Raw genomic sequence first — 22,262 nt, 5'->3', positions numbered from 1 at the left:
TATTAGGGGACCACTAAGGTCTATATAAAAGAGACTTCAGATACAGTATTAGGGGACCACTAAGGTCTATATAAAAGAGACTTCAGATACAGTATTAGGGGACCACTAAGGTCTATATAAAGAGACTTCAGATACAGTATTAGGGGACCACTAAGTGCTGAATCCTAATGCCTGCTGTGTGTTTGGAGTTTTTTTTTTTTTTTTTTTTTTTTACGGGATGCAATAGGTGTCTGAGCAGTGCAGCAAGGAGCCGGGCTAATAGTGGGATACTTATTATAGCCCTAGCAACAGGATGAGGATTGGTGGCTGCTGAGAGTGAGCCTGTCAGTGATTGGCTGGTGAGGAGAACCTTTCACAGAACAGAATTTCATCTCATGAAAGGTTCAGTGCAGCAAGCTGCAGCAAGAGGCTGCAGTCTGAGGGCGGGCCATCCAGCAGCTTGCCACTTCAGCTTATCAATTAGTGTGACTCCCACATTGAAACACACAGATATGTATAATTACTCAGATAAACTTGACGTTTAGTTGTAAAAAAAAGAAAAGAAAAAGAAAACACAACTTGATGCAAATCTAAATGCCTAAGAGAAGCAGATTTTCTTTCCATTGTCCATCATGAGATACAGGAATTTATTTTAATTACAGCGGCTGCTCCTCTGCTGCGATCATAAAACCTGCTGTCTTATGAAGCAATATTCTTTGATCTATGCCCTAATTTAGTTAATGATTAGCAAGAGGACCTTAAAAAGAGCCTCATTTAAGACATACTGTAGTTGTTGTGTGAGCTGGCGGTGCCTCTGCACTGCAGCTAATACAGACTCCGTCTCATACGTTTACCCACAGACACTCAACACATGCAATGGTGCAAGCATATACAGTACGCAAACACAAAACAACACACACACACACACACACACACACACACACACACACACACTTGCTGGGTGACCCACAAGGGGTTATATGAGGTCATATTAACCTCCTGTATCAGTGTTTAGGCTTTAAAAACTCATGTTGAAAATCTGAAGTTACAGAATGAAAAGAAAATGAGCTGTGGTGTTTGTGACTGTAAATGGCTATGTTACAGAGAGAAATGAAAATAAAGAATAATACCGATAAACAAATAACTTTTAATGGGCAACAGATGGAAACCAAAACTTCCTCAGAGCATACGGTGTGCATCCCTACCGCCCCCCTTTTGCTAATTTCCAGCAGGTCAGCTCTTCTTTAATCTAATTGAATTAATTCCCCCCGTCACAGCAGAAACAAGGATCAACATCCAAAATAATAAAAACTTAAAAAGAAAAACCACAGAAAAGAAAATACAAATTAATGAAAAAGGAAGAAAATTCAGGTATTCTTGGCAATGGGTGAAAGTCTCCTGATGTGGTTTAAAAAAAATATTCAAACAAAAAAGTGAGGGAAAGTTTCAGTTTCCGTTTTTTTTTTAACACACAAAACTTTCAACTCCATTCTAATACTCATAAGCTGTGTGAGCAGTGTTGCAGATTGGCATAAGGATGTCATGCTATTTGCCTGGTGAGCCTTCAAGACCATCAACTTTATACTACGTTAAAAATAAATCAAAGCAGCTGTGACATACTGTGTGAGCTCATGGAGGCTGACTCATGATAATGACATAATTGGCATACATGATAAACAAGGTTGTGTGACTGACCTTAAGGCTTTTGGTTTCTTACTGTAAGCCATCACATCTGAGATAAAAAATAAACTGCCATCTATTAGGAAAAATAAAGTCCCAACAAACTGCCATCTGTATGAATATATAGTAATGTAATTATCTAGAAGTAGCAGCATTATAAAGAAAAAATCCATTCAGCAGCTTTCTGTGCTCTTAAGCAGCTTCTTAGTGTCTAATTATCATATTTGCTAATAAATACCCAATTCTATTGAATTATGCTTTCCCTGTGACTCTACTTGTGCATTGGTGTTAAATATTTATATATATGTGCTGTACAGAGAGCAGTACCGTCTGACACATATTGTGAGGAAAATATTCAACTTGCACACATGCTTGCAGGAACTTAAAATACTGGCAGATAAATACTTTTTTCCTGTAAAGGTTAACTTGCACATGAGGCATATTAAATAATGATACAGGCAAAAAGGAAGCACATACTGTAGTTGAGCACAACACAAAGTGTTAAAACATTTCTTTCCCCCATTAAATGTTTTTTCTTAAAAACACAATTGTCTTATGAGTGATGATACAACAATACACTAGACCACCATGGAAATGGTGCATGTATAATTTAGTCATATTCTTTTTTATTATCATAGCTATTATTTCGGTTCTTGTGCAACTGCTACATAATGACTCACATTCAAGATATTTTGTCACTCAGGAACAGCTAAAAGGTATAAAAACATACAAACAAAAAAGGTATACTGTCAGAAATAAAATATGGTCCGTGTTTGTGAATTCATAACAGAAACATTGAGCCTGAAAACTTCACCATTATTATTTAAACTGGATAGCATGACAAATGAAAAAAGTACTTCAATACTGTTCAAAGAACAAAATATATCATAATTCAATGTGACAAACACCAGTTGGTAAGATTAAGTGATCACTGGTGATTTTTTTATCTTCCTTTTTTACTTTCAGTAACAAACTAAATACACATATTGCATGTCACTATAGCAACGCCCATTACAGATCAATTTTTACGATCACCATTTTGGTATAGCAAATCAAAAAACCATAACAAAACAAAATAAATTAGAAATCAACATCAGACAAAGCCTGTTTTTCTCAATCATATGAATACTTAACACCCACAGTATAAGTTAATAAAGTCAAGCTACTGTATATAAATACATCACCAGCATGCACAATATTGAATAATCGATACTATTGTTGTCATCATCTTACACTGAAGAAACAGTATAGTAGGCAAGTGCATTTAATAAAACAAACACAGAAGTAAACCACAAACTCTGAAGCTGCTTTTATTTCTATTTTTTTGTGTAATTTTTTTGTTTGTTTTATATTGTTAAGTCTCTGCCTTTAATAATCTTCACCTCCAAAAGAATCTATGGTTCCAGTGCAGTGACATAACAGACTAATCTGCACTTAAAGTAGGGGAATCAATTTTTAACATCAAGTCCTCATTTTTCGCTCCCATCTAATTTATCCTTTCAAATTTTGGGGGGAATTAATCGGTTTAAAACTCGTTCTTGTTGTTTGTGTGAGTTTAACATTAATGGCTTTCAGGGCCCTTTCTCATATACAGACTTACTACTGGAACCAATGCAAACTAGTTTTGTGAGGCATTCCCATACAACAATTTTCTCTCTTAAGTGACTCAAATGCATCTCTATCACGCAAAAACCTAACTAAGCAGATTATCTTGATAGAACAAGATCAGTTCCTATGCCAGTGTGAGGCTGCCATTTCAATCCAACAACAACCACTTCAGGCTGATTGACTGACATATCAGTGGTTTTTGGCAAATGTCAAAGAGAAAACCAAGAAGACGGAGGCCCCTTTCAACTGTATATATATTTCTATATATATTTAAACTAAGATTTAACCTCCACTCTCACCTCTCTTTTGATTCTTTTCTTTTAAGACATGGAAAAATAAAGAACTGCTGCTGCGGTAGTATCATCGGCAAAAGCGGCTGCCAAAGTCCACCGGCCCTTCATATATTTTTTTTTCAAAGTGGGGTTACTCTTTAATTGTTGCCCTCCCCTCCCTCGTCATCCTGCTGGTCACTTGTCCACAGTGTCAAGTTGTCTCGGAGCAGCTGCATGATGAGAGTGGAGTCTTTGTAGGAGTCCTCGTTGAGGGTGTCCAGCTCGGCGATGGCGTCGTCGAAGGCGGTCTTGGCCAGATGGCAGGCCTGCTCCGGGGCGTTCTGGATCTCGTAGTAAAACACAGAGTAGTTGAGAGCTAAGCCCAGGCGGATGGGGTGGGTGGGCTGCATATGCTCCTTGCTGATCTCATGGGCCTCGTTGTAGGCCTTCTCCGACGACTCCACCACGGTGGCCCTCTTCTCCCCCGTGGCCACCTCGGCCAGGTAGCGGTAGTAGTCGCCCTTCATCTTCAGGTAGAACACCTTGCTCTCGTGCTGTGTCTCGCTGCAGTTCTTGATCAAGAAGTTGTCCAGAAGGTTGAGCACATCCTGGCACACTGCCTCCAGCTCCTTCTCAATCTTCTCCCTGTAGGCCCGCACCATCTCGATCTTCTTCTCATTGCCGTCGGCCGAGGTCTTCTGCTCAATGCTGGAGATCACCCTCCAGGAGGAGCGGCGGGCCCCGACCACGTTCTTGTAGGCCACGGACAGGAGGTTCCTCTCCTCGTTGGACAGGGCCTCGTTCAGCTCTGTTACCTGGAAGAAGGAGACAGTGGACCATTTCATCACCAGCTTCAGAGCAGAAGTCTGGATTAACAGCACCAGATTGCATGAGCATTATACAAAAAGGAATATTGAGAACATATAATCCAAGAAAATCTAGCAGTATTACTAGAGTTAGCAACAGTTTTTTTTTAGCAAAATGCCAATCATGTTATGGTTCTGCTTTTTTGTTTTGTTTTATATCATTGTAAATTGAATATTTTTTAGTTTTGGTTTGTTGGTCAGAAAAAACCCATGTTGGGGTGCGCCCCTGTGGTTTGAGGATTAATGCGCCAACCATGGACTGCCACATCCCCTGATTAAGCCTGACTGGGACCTTTGTTGCATCTCTCTTGTCCTCGTTTTCTCTCATCTCTCTACTACTGTCTGTAATAATGGCATAAAAACCCAAGAAAACATACTTTTAATATAAAAAAACTAAGGAAGTTACCTTTTTCTTAACTTTTTCTTAAGTTTTACAAAGCAAACAATAAATCAAGTGATCAAGAAACCGACCACAGGCCTAATTATTAAAAAACACTCTTTTTACGTAAAAAAAAAAAAGACGCTGGACTAACAGTACAGCTCACAGCACAGAAGTTGAACAATATTTCACTTGACATGTGCGGTCTCCAGCTGCCACGTGGACTGGTTAATGAGAAACAATTTTCAAGATAGTCGCCGGCAGTGCGGTTTTGGGGGAGGGGGTGGGGGGCTGATAGATGTCTAAAATGTTCCCACGAGCCCTCCGGGGCAGCTGCACTGTAAGTGAAAACCATCACTGCACAGGCGGTTCACGTGTCCCACTGACCTTCTCTCTGGCTCAAACTGACCTTTTACCTGTCTCTAACACCACGTCGGACTACTCACTCTGAGTTCCACTGTCAAATTTAGACTCGGACGAATCAGTTTGGTAGTTGGGTGGTTGGCAAAAGAGACTATGTTGCTATAAAAAGGCAACATTACGCATGGTTATTTGATAAGAAAGGCAACCTTGTATTGGGTTGGCTTTTGCCAGATCAATAACTGCACAGGGACTGAAATATATATGTATATATATATATATATATATATATATATATATATATATATATATATATATATATATATATTGGCTTCACAAAACCTTATACACTGCTTTTTTATTGGAAAAGCTCATCTTGACATGCTAACATTTCTCATTTCTCAGTTTTGACATTTTCTGCCGAGGCAGAGGAGCACAAAGATGGCGCACGATTGCCGACGTCACACTGAGTGGATGGAGAGCACGGCTCAAGCTATAAAGATGGAGGGGCTAACTGTAGACGTACTGTATGCATGCAAGCGACAAACATGAAATTTACTGTCAAATGATTTCTATTAATCAAATGACTCAAATGAAACAAATAGGTCATCACTATAAATATAAAGTGCTGATGTTCAGAAGGCTAACTGCTGTGTCAATTGGATTACAGTTGTACTGATATATATAGCTGTAAGCTATATTAGCTTATGCATCTGACTGACACAAAGATGTAATTTCAAGGGTTTCACTGATATTAAGCATAATACCAAGATCCTCATTTAAAGATACTGTATAAAGCCCGGCATGTATTTCTAGGGCTGAAACAATTAGACTAAGAAACATTTTTTTTTATCAGCAACTATTTTTTGAAAATTTTTTAGGCAAAGATTTACTAATTTAAGCTCAACAAATGTGAATATTTTCTGATAGTAAACTAAATATCTTTGGGTTTTGGACTGTTGGCGATAGGGCATTTTCCTGACATTCTTGATTGAACAAGAAAATAATCGTTAGTTGCAGCCCTAACATGTCAATAGAAATTCAGTCTGGAAAGCAGCATTAAAGGCTGTTAAACCATATGTATTTTCCATGGTTTTGTCATTTATGGTTGAAATGGCAAGGGATTCCCTTTTGATTAAACAATGTGAGAGCACACCCCTGCAAAACGTCCTAGTTTGGACCGCACTGACATGGCAGATTGTTTAAAGGGAAAGGAATCCCTCCCTGCACACACACACACACACACACACACACACACACACACACACACACACACACACACACACACACACACACACACACACCACCTCCTTCAACCAGAAACCCCCAATGACAAACAATCCACAGGGGCTCACTCCATCTCTACTGAGGAACATCAGACACAATCTTCTTCCTTTAAAGCACATATGACTATTTGAATCTGTATGTGAGCTCATGCAGGCTCCTGGCTAAGACTCTCAGGATGCTAATGGTTCCAGTATGAGCTGGTGTGACACAGCATTTTTTTATTAAAACTCACTGGTGAATTCAGTTCCTAAAATGTATTTATTTATTTTATTTTTATTTATTTGGAGGAAAAAAAAGGAAAAGCAGACAAAAGCCTCTGTTCTCAACACTGGCCAATAGGAGCTGAAAAAAGATCCTGTGAAGCAGCTCATCCTCTTCTTCAGTATCAAAAAATGACACTTCATCAGGGTCATTAACCCAAAATGACTTCAAATTGATGCTCAGGAGGAATGTGCAGAAACAGCACATGCACATGTACTGTATAAGGAATAAAACAACAGAGTAAAATAAACAAAGCCCACGATCAAATCTGATCATATTGACTCACTGCAATATGACAAAGAATATTCTAGAGCGTTGCTGCTGCCTCCTACGTTTGTTGAGAGGAAAGAGCAGTTCAAGGGGTCTTTTTTGGAACATTTTTATAATGCAATCATGCTATGAAAAAGCGACTAAGCCTTAGATACAAGTATAAAAAAATGGCAGATTTTGATAATGCATATTATTTTAATTAACGTGACAAAGAGAGGAGGAAGATGAGGAAGATGAGGAGGAGGAGAAGGAGGAGGAGGCAGAGGAGGAGGAGAGGAGGAGGAGGGTGGGGGGGAGCAGCAGTTGATAGGCTTTTTCCGAGCAACCTCACATGGCTCCCAGCAGAATAAGCTTTTATAAATTAGCTATAATAGAGGGAAGGGGAGTTGGGGTGGTAAAAAAAGTGTCGGGGGGGGCAGCCAATGCAACAGAGCAGAGCCATTATATGATACCAGCCATAAGCCGAGAGATCAAACTCAGGCCTGGGTGCATTTCATTGTAATATCGCTTCATTGAACGGCACAGTCGATAGAAAGGCACCGCCCAAGGAGCAGACGATTTGGGCTGGACTCAGAAATCCCAGTCAGCTGTCGATGAGTTGACGACAAGACAATGAAGATATTAAATCTTTTTTTTTCGTTGTAACGGGGTAATACCAAGGCAACAGTGCAACCTCCACATTCACAGCCAACAAAGTCGAGATTGTGGGACGCGCCTTTACGCACAGAGAGCAAAACATTATTCATACAAGTCATAGTTATTATCTTTTCTTTTTTTGAGTGGACTTACCGATTTCATAGCAGCTGCCATATCATCATATCTCTCAGCCTGTTCAGCCAGCCTGGCTTTCTGCACCAGCTGCTCGCGATCAACCATTTTTTAAATGATATGTGGTTGCTAAATCGAGCTGCTCTACTTGAGTTTTTGGGGATGAAATTATAGATATTTTAAATCGCAATGCAGTGAAATCCTACGCGAACCTAATGCTGCAGCTGTTCCCTGCTGTCTGTCTGTGCTCCGTGCAGACGGGACACCCTTTTCCTCTCTCCCTCCCTCCCTCACCCCTCCTCACACGCTCTCCCACGGCTGCGTCATCACTCAGAAAGGTGGGTGTCTGTGCCAATGATGTAACACTCGTGCATGGGAACAAGAGACGTATAGGGATGGATGGATGGGAGCAGCTGGGCTAAAGGCCTTGTGGGAAATGGAGTCCTCTGTGACTGCATGCTGGAGCCAGAGGCCTGTACAAACGGATTGATTATGGGGGGTCTGGGTGTGACACAGCATCTCTCGGTGGGGGCTTCTGGCGGGACAGCAGGTCCCCTTTTAATCCCAACCTGCTAATTAGGCTTCAGGGCAGGTTCTGACAACACTTTTGTTAGTTGCTGGGCCCATTTCAAGGCGATAAGGGAGTTATATACAGTGGTGGCACAAAGTCATTGTTTTACAAGCCTAAATACCCATTAGGTGGACTCTAATCTGGACTAATCATCATGCATCAGATCATATTAAGCTATACCAGCAAAATAATTGTAAAATAAAGTGACACATGACTGAGCACAGTGAAATCTGAATTTGAAAGGTCCCATATCATGCTCATTTTCAGGTCCATATGTATATTTGGGTTCCTACTAGAACCTGTTTACATGCTTTAATGTTCCAAAAACACACAGGTGTCACTTCTCCCATTTAAAACAGAAATGTGTTTGGTGTATATTGTACAATAAATTACATATCACTTCCCTAATCAGATTCTCTGGACCCATGACATGGATGTTTTGCAAAGTGGACCTCTAAGACTGTCTCGGAAGTCCAAAAAAGTCTAAAACTTTCCGTTTTAAGTCCTAAATGAGTCATTATGTTCACTTCAACAAATTTCTCTTGTCAGGACTGTGGCAGCTGGACAATAAGAGGACAATGTTCAAAGATATTTAAGTATAAAAGGTCTACCTGAAACAATAAAAGTCATGTCCCCATTGGAAATTACACCCACAGGGAGTTAGCGACTAAGTTTTAACCTTATGTGCTTGTAACAAGACCGCAGGCCCTCACAGGCCATCACACACTTAATTATGACATCATTTTGTTTGCAGTATGGCTCACAGGGCGTCCCTGAACGATAATCTGAGATCACAGCACTTCCTGTCCTCAAGGCCAACCAGTGAGCGATGCAAAGGGCCAACTCTGCTGGTGAGGTTGGATTTGTGCAGCTATTTTTTACTGAGAGCAGATTTATGCTTATCAGAGGCAGCAGTTTTATATCAAAATTTAATTTCACTCGCTTTAATGTGTTACAGTACGTATAAATCATTTCACCCTGGTTTATGTATGGAGTCTTCACCATACTAGCAATATGAGCTACTTAAAGCAGATGGAGAAACAGCTGTTCACAGCTCCCTCTTCTGGCCAAACGTGGGGATGAAGGTATCTGAGGGTGAGCCATGTTCTGCAGTGAGGCGTTTGAAAGTAAAATATGTTGTTGTTATTGTTGTGAAAAAGCTTCTAAGACCACAGGACTGTCTTATAAAACCTGCAAGAATAAAACTGTTCTCAGGTCAGCCCTTTCTAAAGACACACTGACCCTGTACAACCAGTCGCAGCTTTATGTAAGGACAATTGTATGCAGCAGTTCGTCACCCACATCATATCAGATAAAACTAAAAACAGATCAATGCAGGTACTAAATACATTAATAAATGAATATATAAATATGAATATATAGAAAAAAATATAATTAAAAAGAATGTGACTAATGAAAGTTCTCTAATGAAAATTGACATACAAAAAAAAACTAATTAACAAACTAAAACTAAACTAAACTAAACTAAACTAAACGCAAGTAAGAGCAAATGGTCATCCCACATTTTATAAAATGTCCATGCTGGCAAATGTATTTTTTACAACATGAGTCTGTATGTGGAAATTAATAAGTGCCCTGTTAAGAGCTTTTCTACAAATATAAAACATGTAGCTAAAAAACAAATTCAATAAAAATGTGAAGGCTGAGGGATAGGTGTGATTCAGTTAAAATATGAATGAATGAATGAAACCACAACCTGGATTTCTTTTAGGTATCTAAACCAAAAACATGGTCACAAAAAACCCCAGCATGCACTGCTGTCATCCGTATCCACCCCCTGAACCTTATTTTTCTCTGCAGGAAGAGATTATCACCTGCTGACCTGCAGGTCAAGAGAGGTCCTGCTGACTTTCAGTGACGTGTAAAGTGGGTCAAGTAGGAGGAGGAGGAGGAGGAGGAGGATAACACTGCCTCTTCACACTTAACCATGGTTTGATGTTTCAAATAATATGAATATGGTACTGATATGGCTTCAACTATAGAAGGATTATTTATTATGTCTTGTATCGTGTGGTTTCACATCACAGTCAAAATGAGTTTGTTGACCACTGTGAAGATGTCAGGGCAATAACACCAGAGTCAATGCAAAAAAAGTCTAATTTTAATGTATCCTCACAGTTATGCTTCGACCTAATTGTTTTCTAAGATGATCAATTTATTTACTGCCATTTTTGAGAAAATAAGGGCTTGTAACTTTTTTCTCTGCATTTATATTCTAATTCTGGGAAAAAAAACACAATGTTATTTCAGTGCATGTTTGCAAAACCTCTATTTCCATAACAGCTTTTTTTTCAGAAATGTATTTATTATATACCCTTCAGTAATATTTAACAGACATGACGAGATCTCTCAGTTGCCAAAACCTAAAAGAACTTCATGGTATTATCTGATTTCCTTTCCAAACCATTAGCCCCATTACGTTGCAACAGGCAGTGCTGAACTAATGAATCACTCCACTTGCTCCAAAGAGGATTACTGTTCTTTCTGCTTAGCTTAGTTACCTCAAATCAGGATAAGGGTAAGGAGAGGTCTGTTGTCTACAGCGGAAATCTGTCTGTCCAGTAAACAGTTGAGCGCTCACACAGCTGTAAATGGAGACAGTTCGACTGGAGTTGGATGTTTTGATATTCCAAGATGGAGTGAGGATTGCTACTGCCGAAGAAATCGCAGAATGGGAGCTTCAGGCTGCGAGCCAGGTGTCCATACCCACCATCCGACTCTTTGTGGCACTTTACCCATACAACCCTGCTGCAATGTCCCCCAACTATGAGATGGCTGCAGAGGAGCTGCCTTTTGTGCCAGGCCAGATAATCAAGGTAAACAATTTTTTTTTTACTTTTTGCAACTTACAGTGGCTATATGTAACTTTCAGCAACCCCTTTGGACTAAAGTGCTAGTGTTTTTACCACAACTTGCTGTCATAAAGATCATTTCTTTACAGTGCTGTATTACCCACTTTATATTACAGAGTTAGCCTTACGGGGAGGTCATACAGTTGCGATGAATGTTTTGCTCAGACAGAAAATAATTCATTTACAATAAGAGAATAACTTACAGATGTTGCATTTCAAGTGTTGCATACTTAGCCTGGATGTCTGGTGAACTAAACCAGGTATCACTGTCACTTTGTCACGAGCCAAAGCATTGAGAGATTGTTGTAGCAACCAATGTAATAAGAACTTAGATTAATATAACGCATTTCATGAAACCCACGGACGCTTTACACAAGTAACGTTACAGAAGCACAAGGGAAAAGAAAATAGTAGGCCAACACAAACACAGAGTAAAAGGAATAAAAGGTTGGTGCTAAATGGAAGGAGGACATAATTATCATAAGACTATCTGTTACTGACATAAAACCACATCACACATTCTAAAGTTCTTTTATGAATGAAATAGACATATTATATACCTGAGGTAATTCGGGGTGGGTTTTGAATCATTTACAATTCCGTAATTGTCTCCATCTGTTATCGCCCGTTGTCTTTCACTTTCCCTTTTAGCTTTTAGCTAGTTAAATTTCCTTCTTTCCTGTGATGGTCCTGCCCCAGTATCAGCCATAACTACAGCAGATAACTTCTAACATAACATTACAATACAGTTAGGCTAATATAAAGAAATCTCCTGCTACCTTTTACCTGTCTGGATACGCTAACACAGGCTTTTCTGGTGTAACAAAGAAATCTGTGACCCGTCAGAATGTGTTACTGTAGCTCCGTCTACCTGCGACTGTGACTCTGCGGGAAAAATCGAACCTGGGCAGATGCCTTACTAAAAATTATATAAGAATGACGTTCTTTTCACTGTTAGTCTCATTTGCTGTTACAGGTCATTTAAGACCATTCTATGAAAAATGAGTTTCAGAAACATTAAAACGTTACATATAGTCACTTTAATATACAAAGTAAAGCAGGTAAAATGGTCTATACTTCTTTCATGGTGCTCTTTAAGTGTGCTGGCATGTGTATCTCATATATTAGAGTTGTATTTCCTCACTTCATCAGTTGAAAAGCTTCTTTGAAATGATGGTTGAAACATGATGGTGTTTCCTGTTTGTGCTACATTCAAGCCAGCTGATTGTGTACAAAGATATCAGCTTTTTTCTTTATTTCCTGTCACCGTTTCCAACCGATTGATGTCAATTTTACTGAATTCACTGCTGCACCATGCAAATATACATTTATTTATTCTAAACCTCCCATAATAAAGAGATAAACCTCTGCATTTATTAGGTGTTTGGAGACAAAGACTATGATGGCTTCTATTATGGTGAGTCCGGTGGTCTCTCTGGTTATGTGCCAAGTAACATGGTGGCTGAAGTCCCAGTGGAGGATGAGTACCTGAAGCAACGCCTCATGCAGCAGGGATTCCTCCCTGTGGACCACACAGGTATCAACCCTCTGTTTCTGCAGGACACTGTGCTATAACAGAACACCAATGCAGGGGCAATATAACATAACGTAGGGGCTGTTGAATGTCTGTAACTGTAGAAAGCTACTAATGTTAAACAGCATGCTACAATAAATAAGAATAAGTTAAAGTAATACAGAAATCTTGAGTTTATATCACAAAAATGTGAGTGAATGTGAGTGTGTCATATTGACACATGCAATTTCATTTGTTGAAGTTGTGTGATTTCAAAGGAGTGTTTGTGTGTTCGGGCCCACAGGCATGTCTTCAACGCCAGATCTGAGCGACGTAGCCAGTATCCCTGATGATTTGGTCGTTCGACGAATGGTGGCTATATTTGACTACGATCCGTGGGAAAGTTCACCCAACATGGACAGTGAGGTAAGCATGAACCACATTGTGTTTCTAACCACTTTATACACATTTTGTCTTATCTGTTGTTTTAAATACAACAAAGTGGTTTGTAATGTTTCCAAACTCTTTTTGTCTCGCAAAGATTGAACTTGGCTTTCGTTCAGGAGACATCATTTATGTGCTAGGTGACATGGATCGAGATGGATTTTACTACGTGAGTGTCACCTCTACAATTACAATACAATGATTAGAATGAATAGTTCTTGCACTGACTATTGCACACAAGTTTAACTTTCACCTCTATTTTAGGGGGATCTGCACGGACGACGAGGTTTGGTTCCATCTAATTACCTGCAGCCGCTACCCTGGAATTAGAAGAAAAGACCACGCTATAAGATGTTTGCTACCAATGCCAAGTCTCAGAGACAGTAAGAAATCTGCAGTTTTTGGGACAGTTTATGTGTCCAAAAATGTTTGTTTTTATTTTTCACATTATATTATTGCACTGCACCTACTTTAGATTCAGTCAATTCAAAGAAGCAACTAATTAACATTCTATAAGTACTCAGTCAGTATTGATCAGAATGCAACAAAGTGAAACAAGTTCTTGTCATACAATTTTCAGGTAATTTATTTATTGAAAAGCAAAAAAAATACAAATCATTTGGTGAAAAAAGTAAAGAAAATACAAATCATAAATCAAAAAGGATCTTTATTCACTTTATATTTGCCCGCCTACTTTCCTTTTGCTTCTACTCTATGCACTTTCAAAGCCCAACATGAGCCAATGAATTAAAAAATGAAAGCTTAGATATACCATATATCTATAAATGTAAATTGAATTACTTCAATCATACCATGACAATGGAAAGACTATTTTAGCCTTAATAATACACCTTTATTCTCCGTTGTTTTGCAGACCAGTGTGTATTAAAATAGTATATCCATATTTGCCTTATGTAGCAATTTTTATGTAAAATGCATTCACAACAGTAACTTTGTATAGTGGGAATTATTCATCATGTTATAAATGCAACAAGTGTATAAAGCAGAAACTGAAAATAAAGTCTCTTGAATTTGTACAATGCTCACCTGCTCTTTGGTAACTGTAGATCGCAGTTATACCTGTTCGTACTGATTTTACTAAGTTAATTGAAATAATTTTCTATTCCGGCAGGTTATCACATTCACCTCTCAATTTCTTACAAATTAACATAATGCAAAATTAAATGACATCAATCAGAAATTCAGCAAATGTTCATGATGGGGCCTACATGTTTTAAAATCTTTTACACAGAGTCTGTTGGGTTCTTCTTGTACATTTCTCTGCAGCCAACAGTATACTCATCCATAAAGTAGGAAACACTACACTGTGTAGTAGAGTTTAGTAGTGCTTTCTACTTTATGGGTGACAACACTGTACATCAGTAGCTTCTGGTCGTTCCACCGCAAACAATGAAGACATGACGGGTCGGGTAAAGGCAAGTTTCCACACATTAAATAAACACAAGCCCATTCTCTAACATCATTTTATAACTGAGAAACATGAAAATATTATGCACACACAGCATTTGGCAGGAACGTGCTCAAACGTCTGCTGATATAGGACAATAATGAGACATAATGTAGTAACTCATGTATATTTCAGTGCATTTTAATTGGAAAAATACAACAAATAAAAGCAAATGCAGTCAAATAATGGTCAAAATTAAATAATTAAAGTCACTTGCTGTCAGGGCCTTACCATTGTTTGGACTCCTCGGAAGAAAGAAAACCCAGAAGTGAACGTGATCTTTTTATTAACCCTGTCTGAGCCACGTGGTTAACACAGGAAAAGCTCACACACACACACACACACACACACACACGCACGCACGCACGCACGCACGCACGCACGCACGCACACACACACACACACACACCCTGGTGGGAATAGTATTTGAAACATGTACTTAGGTATGTGACCATGTCCTTTTTACAGTTTTTTTTCGATTGCTAAACGAGCACAACTGAAGCCCCATGTGCAAAACACAACTCTTCACACACGTCTCAAAACAGGCTTAGTGCAGCCAAACACTATGCACAATCCTCATCTAGGTAACACACACTGTCACTCAGAACACACTGAGACACACACACTGTCACTCAGAACACACTGACACACACACACACACACACACACACACACACACACACACTGTCACTCAGAACACACTGAGACACACACACACACACACACACACACACACACACACACACACACACACACACACACACACTGTCACTCAGAACACACTGAGAGTAAAAACACTAGCATCAAACACCAAGACAGAACATAACTTCTCATCTTTACAGCTTGTATAATTTAAGTGACTTCATTACTTGCGCAGTTTTACTATAGTAAAGGTAAAGTGCTGTAGATCCACAGTGTTGTGCACGTTGTGGTTAAAGTCATGGGGTAAGTGTGTAGAGTTTTGAAAACTGTATTTAAGCAATACAAAACAAACTAGAGTTTGGTCCACATGAACTGCTGCTGTGCAGACTGTAGTTAGAGTTTTACATATGTGGCTCCAGTTGTGCCCACTGTTGTTTAGCAATGGGTTAGGGTTAGGGTTTCACAATCAAAAAATATTCAAAGTAACAGTACCTCAGAATTTGACTTCAATTTTGGGAAGTGTACTTAGTTACTTTCCACATCTGCACCCAAACACACACAGAGACACACGCACTCGCGCACACACACACACGCACACACACGTAAACACACACGCAAATTACAAACCTACGCCCATGAGGCCCTGGCAGACTGCACCACTGCAGCTCATCCCTATTAAGGACATGCAGTTATGAGAAGACACCTGCTTTAAAAAAAGGAAGTCAGACACTAAAGCAGATATATATTGATCCCAGTAATAATGTATGTGGTTGTGTAATGCTTTAAGGACAAAATACCCTTTACTGATGCAGCATTGAGGGATGTACTTTGACTGAAATAGCAACATATTGATGAAAGATAAAAAATTATTAGCAGACTTATTGATTGGGTACGCTTATTTTAGAGATGTTAAATGATTATGTTTGCAAAAGGAGCATGGTGCTCCTCAGCACTCAAATATCTTTTACAGCCTGGCAAGTCCAAAATCTTCTGTATAGATCACAGGAAGAGATTCATTTCTCATTTATATTTCTGAGAACTCATTCACGCCTGCATGTTTCTGACAAGGTGTGGGTGGGGGATGGTGGTGCAAGGCCCTTCCCTATCTCAGCAGCAAATGTGCAATATGCTTGCAACAACAGAAACTTCGCAAATAGAATATAGACGGGCCTGTGTCTTCCGTTGTCACGACAACCCAAACCTCAGAGTCACACCAAGTGAAATAAGAGGAAGTGGGGGAGGGGTGGCACGCACAAACCGAGAGATGTCCTTGTGAGAAAAGAGAAAGAAGACAAGCAGACAGTAATAAGTAATGTAGCAGATGAAAGATTGTAAATGGAGGAATTGAAAAAACGGCTGCAAGGAATCAGACACTAAAAGCACATGTCCTGTCATACAACACACATATAAAGGTTGTATTACTTTGTGATAAAGTGTCCATATGTGTGTTGTCCAACAAAACAAGGACTGAGCCTCTGCAGCAGGCGAGCATGACTGTGCATCCTGCTGATTATCTCAGCACTGTTGCACCAGTGGCTGTCCTTGCATCAGACATCTATTCCTGTGCAACACGGGATTACATCCAAAGTGATCTCGAGTACTTACGGTGGTGTAGATAGTCAGGTTGCCAACAACAAGCGCATCATCGAATGACACCAATAGGTACAGTATTAGGACACTGCTTAGGACTGATTGAATTATGTTTTACCTTTGCTAATTGATTTCAAGGAGTCAGCCCTCTTCTGCTGTGTAATGGTGCAAAGGTAGCTGTGAAAGTACTTTCCTCTGAAACGGTTGCTGGAGATAAAGTTGTTTAGTATTGCAATCAAAAAATATTAAGAGTCTTAAAATCAGTTTAAACAGTTATGATGAATCTATCAAACATATATGCTCACACACACACACACACACACACACACACACACACACACACACGCACACGCACACACGCACACACAACAAAAAGCCACCATTCCTGTTTCTGTCCAGTCAAATGTCGTAACTTTCTAATTACTTCATGGCTGTGGGTTTGTTAGTAAGTCACGAAATGAGAGATGAAACTTCCCCAGGGCTCCTAAACATTGAAATAAAATGATATTCATGCCCTTTTTTAATTCGGTGTACAAGATGCAACTGCTACCCAAAATTGAATGCAAGCATAGTCAAAACTGCTTATCAGACTTGTTTGGTGCTGCCACACAGTGGATGTTAGAGGAGGTGACGCTCTGACTGTAACTAGTGTAAAGTGCATTACAGTAACCTAGATGGGAAGAAAACACAGCATGTACAACTTTAATTACAACATTACAGCAAAAATCCTAAAAATGCCAATTTTATTTTCTCCACAGCAGCAATCAAAGTTATTACATCAGGTTTTAAAAACAGCAGAGATAAAACATTGTGGACCAAAGTCTAAACCTTTTAAACACGGAACATGATTTAGATGATTCGCCGGTAAGACGCTGCACTGTGAGAAAAGAACGTTCAGAGTTCAAATGTCTGCAGACGGGAAGGAAACACTTCAGTATCACAAGCAAATGTATTGTGATAACTATCACAACAGGCAGCAGTAACATCATGTACGATTAGTCATTAAAACGTTCTGTAACTGTGCAAACAAAATGATTGACTATCAGTAGCTTCAACTTCAGTGCAGTTTGTTGCAGAAATAAAATAGACAAAGTATGAGGTGTCCAGATGCTAAATGTACAATAACTTACATTTGATACACAAAACAAAGAGAAATTACTTATGACACATGCTTTGAAGTATTAGGTTGTCCTTACAACCGCACACACTGCATACAGTAGATTCACACACTATTACATTACATTTCATATTTGTCATCATCAGTGGACATATAGACAGCAGTATGTATTTATAAATGTTGGAATCAAACGGAGGGAGACAGAGACAGGGCACTGGATACCAGCACTGACATGATGAGTAACACGGTGCTAACCAGAGCACCATGGCCTCTGGAGTAATACACCTGCCGTGCATTCAAGGGCTGCACTGGTCTGTAGGTTTCCACCATCTGCTTTCCATTGGAAAACTGAAGCTGGGAGAACGCAGCGAGCTGTGACAAAAATCACAACAGACACGTTAAAAAGTAAATAAATTCTGTAAACACACAGGGTGGGAAAAGTGGTAAAAGAGGTATAGGCTACTCAAATGATTTACTTAAAGCTTTTCTAATGAATTTTAACAATGGATCATACGACTATAACATGAATAGTGATACACCCATAGAGCATTATTAACCGATTCCTTCTCCTTAGCTCTAAGACGTGTTTTTCTTTTCTCTCTTTAATTTTTTAATCATTTTCCGCTCAATGTTTTGGTTTTTCCAGGAAGCAACTGATTTGATTTACTTTCACAGCTCTCATCGGTGTCCTCTTTAGCAGAAAAAAAAAAACACTACTTGCCCCCCATAATGTGTTCCTTTTTTGTAGCTGGGAATATGATAAAAAAAACATGTAGAAATGCAGAAAATGTTATTCAAATCTTTTTTTTTTTACAATTTTGTGAAAATAAATACCTGGTTTCTGCTCAGAGGAACTGTGTTTTCAAACAGGCTCCAGACCGTAGCTTCATCACAGCCAGGTGTAGTGAGGGAGCCATCATAACGGAAGTACTTGGTCATATTTTTTGGAGGAGGTATTAACATTTCCAGGGACACACCCATCAGTGTCGTGCTGTTGGCTTGTTTTATAAAATAACAAGACAATGAAGTTAACATGAAATATGTTATAAGACAACAAATATGTTCAAGGTGACAGCCTTATTGTTTTAATTAATGTATGATTGAGGTGTTACAAAAGATGTTTATGACATTATGTATGCAATTATGGTATTGTAAGCAGATATGACTTACTGGGTTGTGTGATGTTTTTCAGAGCATTAATAAGGGGATCAAATTTCTTATTTGCAGACTTGGACTCCTGGAAGAATTAAATGTTGAAGTTACAAAAGTCACATTTTTGTAAAAGTTGAGACAACTTGCTCTAGATGATTGATGCTGAAGCTTTGTTAAATATTGATTGTTTTCTGTTGCTTTTGATCTACTAATTGTTTCATTCTTTTCCAAAAGAATATTTCAGTTTTTTTTTTTTTTATTATTACAGCATTAAAACTGCCCTTTGTAAAGTTACTTATTAATGGATGACTGCAAATTCCAGTGAATGCTGTTTTACAATGTGTTCAACTATTTTTTTGACATACCTTAGGGTGCAATTCTTGGGCCATTTATGTGTCTTTTTTAATCAAAGGTCATTGTTAATGGCATATCTAGACACATTTAATTGTAAGTATTACCTTCATTCATCAAAGCTGCATCTAAGATTTCAGAAGCTCTTTTTAAATTAAATTTACCACCAATCCAACAATTGATTGATATGATATACTCCTGTTAAAAGTGTTGAGTCCTGTTCCTCCGTCCCAGTTAGAACAGCTTTAAAATGTGTCAAAAGTCTGATGCCATATGATCAATTATAATTGAAAAATTTTGATTTTGTATGAACTTTGGGATCAAACCATATATATTTGCAATTACTGAACCTATGGCCCACTTTCACTACATTTTCATAAGGATTCTATTGCAGAACAACAAATATTGCACCTATTTCCATCTAACTTTTCTACCCGATTTTCTTTTTATTTTTATTTATTTTTTTAATTGCACAATAATCAAATAAAGTCACCTCAAATAAAAATCCAAGAACCGCCACGCCTGTGTGGTCTTTTGTGGCCTGGGATAAATTGTTGTGTTCTTCTTTTATGTGGACAATATGCATCTGTAGATGGCATACAATATTAAATAAATATTAAATATGTCAGTTATTTGAAGACAGTACACAAGATGGCTTCATCACATAGTTGCAGTATAAGACACATAAATCCCCACATTTCTTACCTCCATTGGAAACCGTTCTCCATCAACGGTGTGTTCGGATCCTGGCCCTCCATCTTTTCCCCAATGCAGGTGAAGTTGAACTGCCTTGTAAGGTGTAACCAGATTTCCTCCTTCGATCCTTATACTAGAGGGTAAATCTAGTTGAACTAGAAAAAAATATTCAAGACATAATTTCAAAATTCAGGCAAAATAACACCCCTCAGTGATGATTACATTGGGACTTTTTGGATTTGGCTACAGTGCAAAATTTGAAGTGCTCATTTTCAGGTTCATAATTGTATTAAGAGGTTGTAACAGAATAGGTTTACATGGTTTAATTTTCAAAAAACACCATATTTTTGTTGTACTGCACATTGCTGCAGCTCCTCTTTTCACCCTGTGTGTTGAGCTCTCTGTTTTAGCTACAGAGTGAGGCATCTCACTTCTGTTCCATCTTTGTTGGGAGTCGCACAAGTGCAGTAGCTAGGTAAGGACTACTAGCCAGTCAGAAGCAGAGTATGAGGGAGTGCCATGCTAGCAGCTAGGTGAGCATTATAACGTGTGTTCCAAAGTGACCACGTTTGTCTCTGAAGTAACGGCTCGACTACAATAGAGCTGTTTGGAGCAGTTGGTGAACAGTGTTTTCTGTTGGAGATGGTAAGTCCCTTTGGGGGGACTTTGGGCTTTTTCACTTTGTAAACCTATAATAATATGCAATAAAGATATATAACACCATAAAAGAAAGGAAAACAAAGGCCAAAAAGCATAATATGTGCACAATAAAAGATGATCAATGTTTTGCAGCTTCTTTGGGCTTCTGGGCTTTTGCAAATTTTTTACTGTACCAGAGGAAGTGTGACTGCAGAACCTTTTTTACATTCACTGTTATCCATTTTGCTACCTCTTATACCAAATAAAATCATTATCTCAATGCTTTACAACTTAGGTAATTGCCTTATGACTATTTTACAGCCAGTTGTCTTTAGTCGAGTTGATTTAATATCACTCATTGACTTATTGTCTTTTTACCAAATCTTATTTTTCATATTAAACTGCAATTATCAAAAAGACATACCAGTGTGACCATTGTTTATGAGGTGACCGTGAAAAGCCTCTTGATATCCAGTGAAGTGAAAAGGAGTGAGCCGTTCATCTGGTAGTACTCTCCTTGTAACAATGTTCACTGGAGACTGAGATCTGCCACTGCAGTTCTGTGAAACCACTCCCCATTCTTCTGGACCTGTGAAGGCAGGAGGGTGAAAAAAGGTAACTCCACAACTACATATTTCCTTATTTTATTTAAACTGTTAATGGCTTGCCTTGAAGTTTACCTGTGCATGTGTGATTGCATGTAACTTGAGACTGGTAGCACCAATCTGCCAAAACATGTTTGAGTCATTTAATAGAAGAAAAAAAGAGGAATAATTATGAGAAACAAATCTTTGAAAGTTCTTTGTAATGAATAAGACCAAAACACTCTAAGTTGAATATCATGCAACGTATTCAAAAATAAATCCTGTCTACACTGACAAAATTTTTGTAAGTCAAATAAGTGAATTAGTTTTTATCCTTAGTGAACGTACCTGCCCCTGAGACAACCTTCGTGAGAGATGCAAACCAAAATAAAACAGGTACAAGCAGCATTCTGAATGTACTGTATCCTTCTGAGTCTTCCTGCTTTGACTTGAACATTTTGGAAGATGATGGCAGAAACAGAGTTCAACCAGTTTGTTATAAGACTGGTATATAAGACCTATTAATCCCACCCACACCTAATGCCTACATTTTATGACTCCTGATTCTCGTGACCACTGATACAAAGCAAACACCGGTATCTGAAGACATAGACATATTCCCTTAGGCCCGCTGCCCTGGTAGCTTGTCTGTTCTCTCCTCTCTCTCTCTGTCCTAACTGCAGGAGTGGAGTCTGGTGTGCAAGAGTCAAGGTTCCAGCTGCCTCTCATCTACCACAATCAACCTCTGCTTCATATAGCCGGTCATTTCTCCACTCTGCTTCAGCTCATAGTCAAGACGACCACAGTTAGTCTTGCTCCTGACAAACCTTTGCCTAATTGTTTGTTTGCTTGTCCTAACAAGACCATTATTGACAGGGTTTGTCCTAAAATC

The 22,262-nt window shown here is 38.9% G+C and overlaps 3 protein-coding genes and 1 long non-coding RNA gene across 8 annotated transcripts; 1 reads left to right on the top strand and 3 right to left on the bottom strand.

Annotated features, from left to right (window-relative positions):
- Positions 1 to 1,106: 1,106 nt before the first annotated feature.
- Positions 1,107 to 7,996, bottom strand: ywhag2 (3-monooxygenase/tryptophan 5-monooxygenase activation protein, gamma polypeptide 2). The gene is made up of 2 exons (XM_028572547.1): positions 7,752 to 7,996; positions 1,107 to 4,354 (listed from the first exon to the last, which is right to left on the bottom strand). The coding sequence occupies exons 1-2, from the start codon at positions 7,836 to 7,838 to the stop codon at positions 3,698 to 3,700; spliced, it is 744 nt and encodes a 247-aa protein (XP_028428348.1). The 5' UTR covers positions 7,839 to 7,996; the 3' UTR covers positions 1,107 to 3,697.
- Positions 7,283 to 14,341, top strand: LOC114551529 (RIMS-binding protein 2). Of its 4 annotated transcripts, XM_028572580.1 has the most exons (8): positions 7,283 to 8,068; positions 9,056 to 9,152; positions 10,123 to 10,252; positions 10,957 to 11,138; positions 12,555 to 12,711; positions 12,992 to 13,113; positions 13,229 to 13,300; positions 13,396 to 14,341. In XM_028572580.1, the coding sequence occupies exons 4-8, from the start codon at positions 11,076 to 11,078 to the stop codon at positions 13,459 to 13,461; spliced, it is 480 nt and encodes a 159-aa protein (XP_028428381.1). In that variant the 5' UTR covers positions 7,283 to 8,068; positions 9,056 to 9,152; positions 10,123 to 10,252; positions 10,957 to 11,075; the 3' UTR covers positions 13,462 to 14,341. The 4 variants fall into 4 exon arrangements, with proteins under 4 accessions (XP_028428381.1, XP_028428358.1, XP_028428364.1 ...); XM_028572557.1 differs by having other exon boundaries at positions 10,123 to 11,138; XM_028572563.1 differs by lacking the exon at positions 9,056 to 9,152 and having other exon boundaries at positions 10,123 to 11,138.
- On the bottom strand, positions 12,196 to 14,842 carry LOC114551559 (uncharacterized). The gene is made up of 3 exons (XR_003691924.1): positions 14,831 to 14,842; positions 13,385 to 13,451; positions 12,196 to 12,696 (listed from the first exon to the last, which is right to left on the bottom strand). It is a non-coding gene; the product is annotated as an uncharacterized LOC114551559 (long non-coding RNA).
- Positions 14,843 to 17,578: 2,736 nt separating this feature from the next.
- Positions 17,579 to 22,023, bottom strand: ca4b (carbonic anhydrase IV b). 2 transcript variants are annotated; one of them, XM_028573935.1, is made up of 8 exons: positions 21,719 to 22,023; positions 21,467 to 21,511; positions 21,211 to 21,375; positions 20,157 to 20,302; positions 19,945 to 20,037; positions 19,119 to 19,185; positions 18,783 to 18,946; positions 17,579 to 18,320 (listed from the first exon to the last, which is right to left on the bottom strand). In XM_028573935.1, the coding sequence occupies exons 1-8, from the start codon at positions 21,825 to 21,827 to the stop codon at positions 18,135 to 18,137; spliced, it is 975 nt and encodes a 324-aa protein (XP_028429736.1). In that variant the 5' UTR covers positions 21,828 to 22,023; the 3' UTR covers positions 17,579 to 18,134. The 2 variants fall into 2 exon arrangements, with proteins under 2 accessions (XP_028429736.1, XP_028429738.1); XM_028573937.1 differs by lacking the exon at positions 19,945 to 20,037.
- Between the last annotated feature and the right edge of the window lie 239 nt (positions 22,024 to 22,262).

This window comes from Perca flavescens, chromosome 3 (genome assembly GCF_004354835.1).
Source record: "Perca flavescens isolate YP-PL-M2 chromosome 3, PFLA_1.0, whole genome shotgun sequence".
Classification (NCBI taxonomy): domain Eukaryota; kingdom Metazoa; phylum Chordata; class Actinopteri; order Perciformes; family Percidae; genus Perca; species Perca flavescens.
Note: the sequence above shows the minus strand (reverse complement) of the source record. Positions and strands in the feature narration are given on the sequence as shown.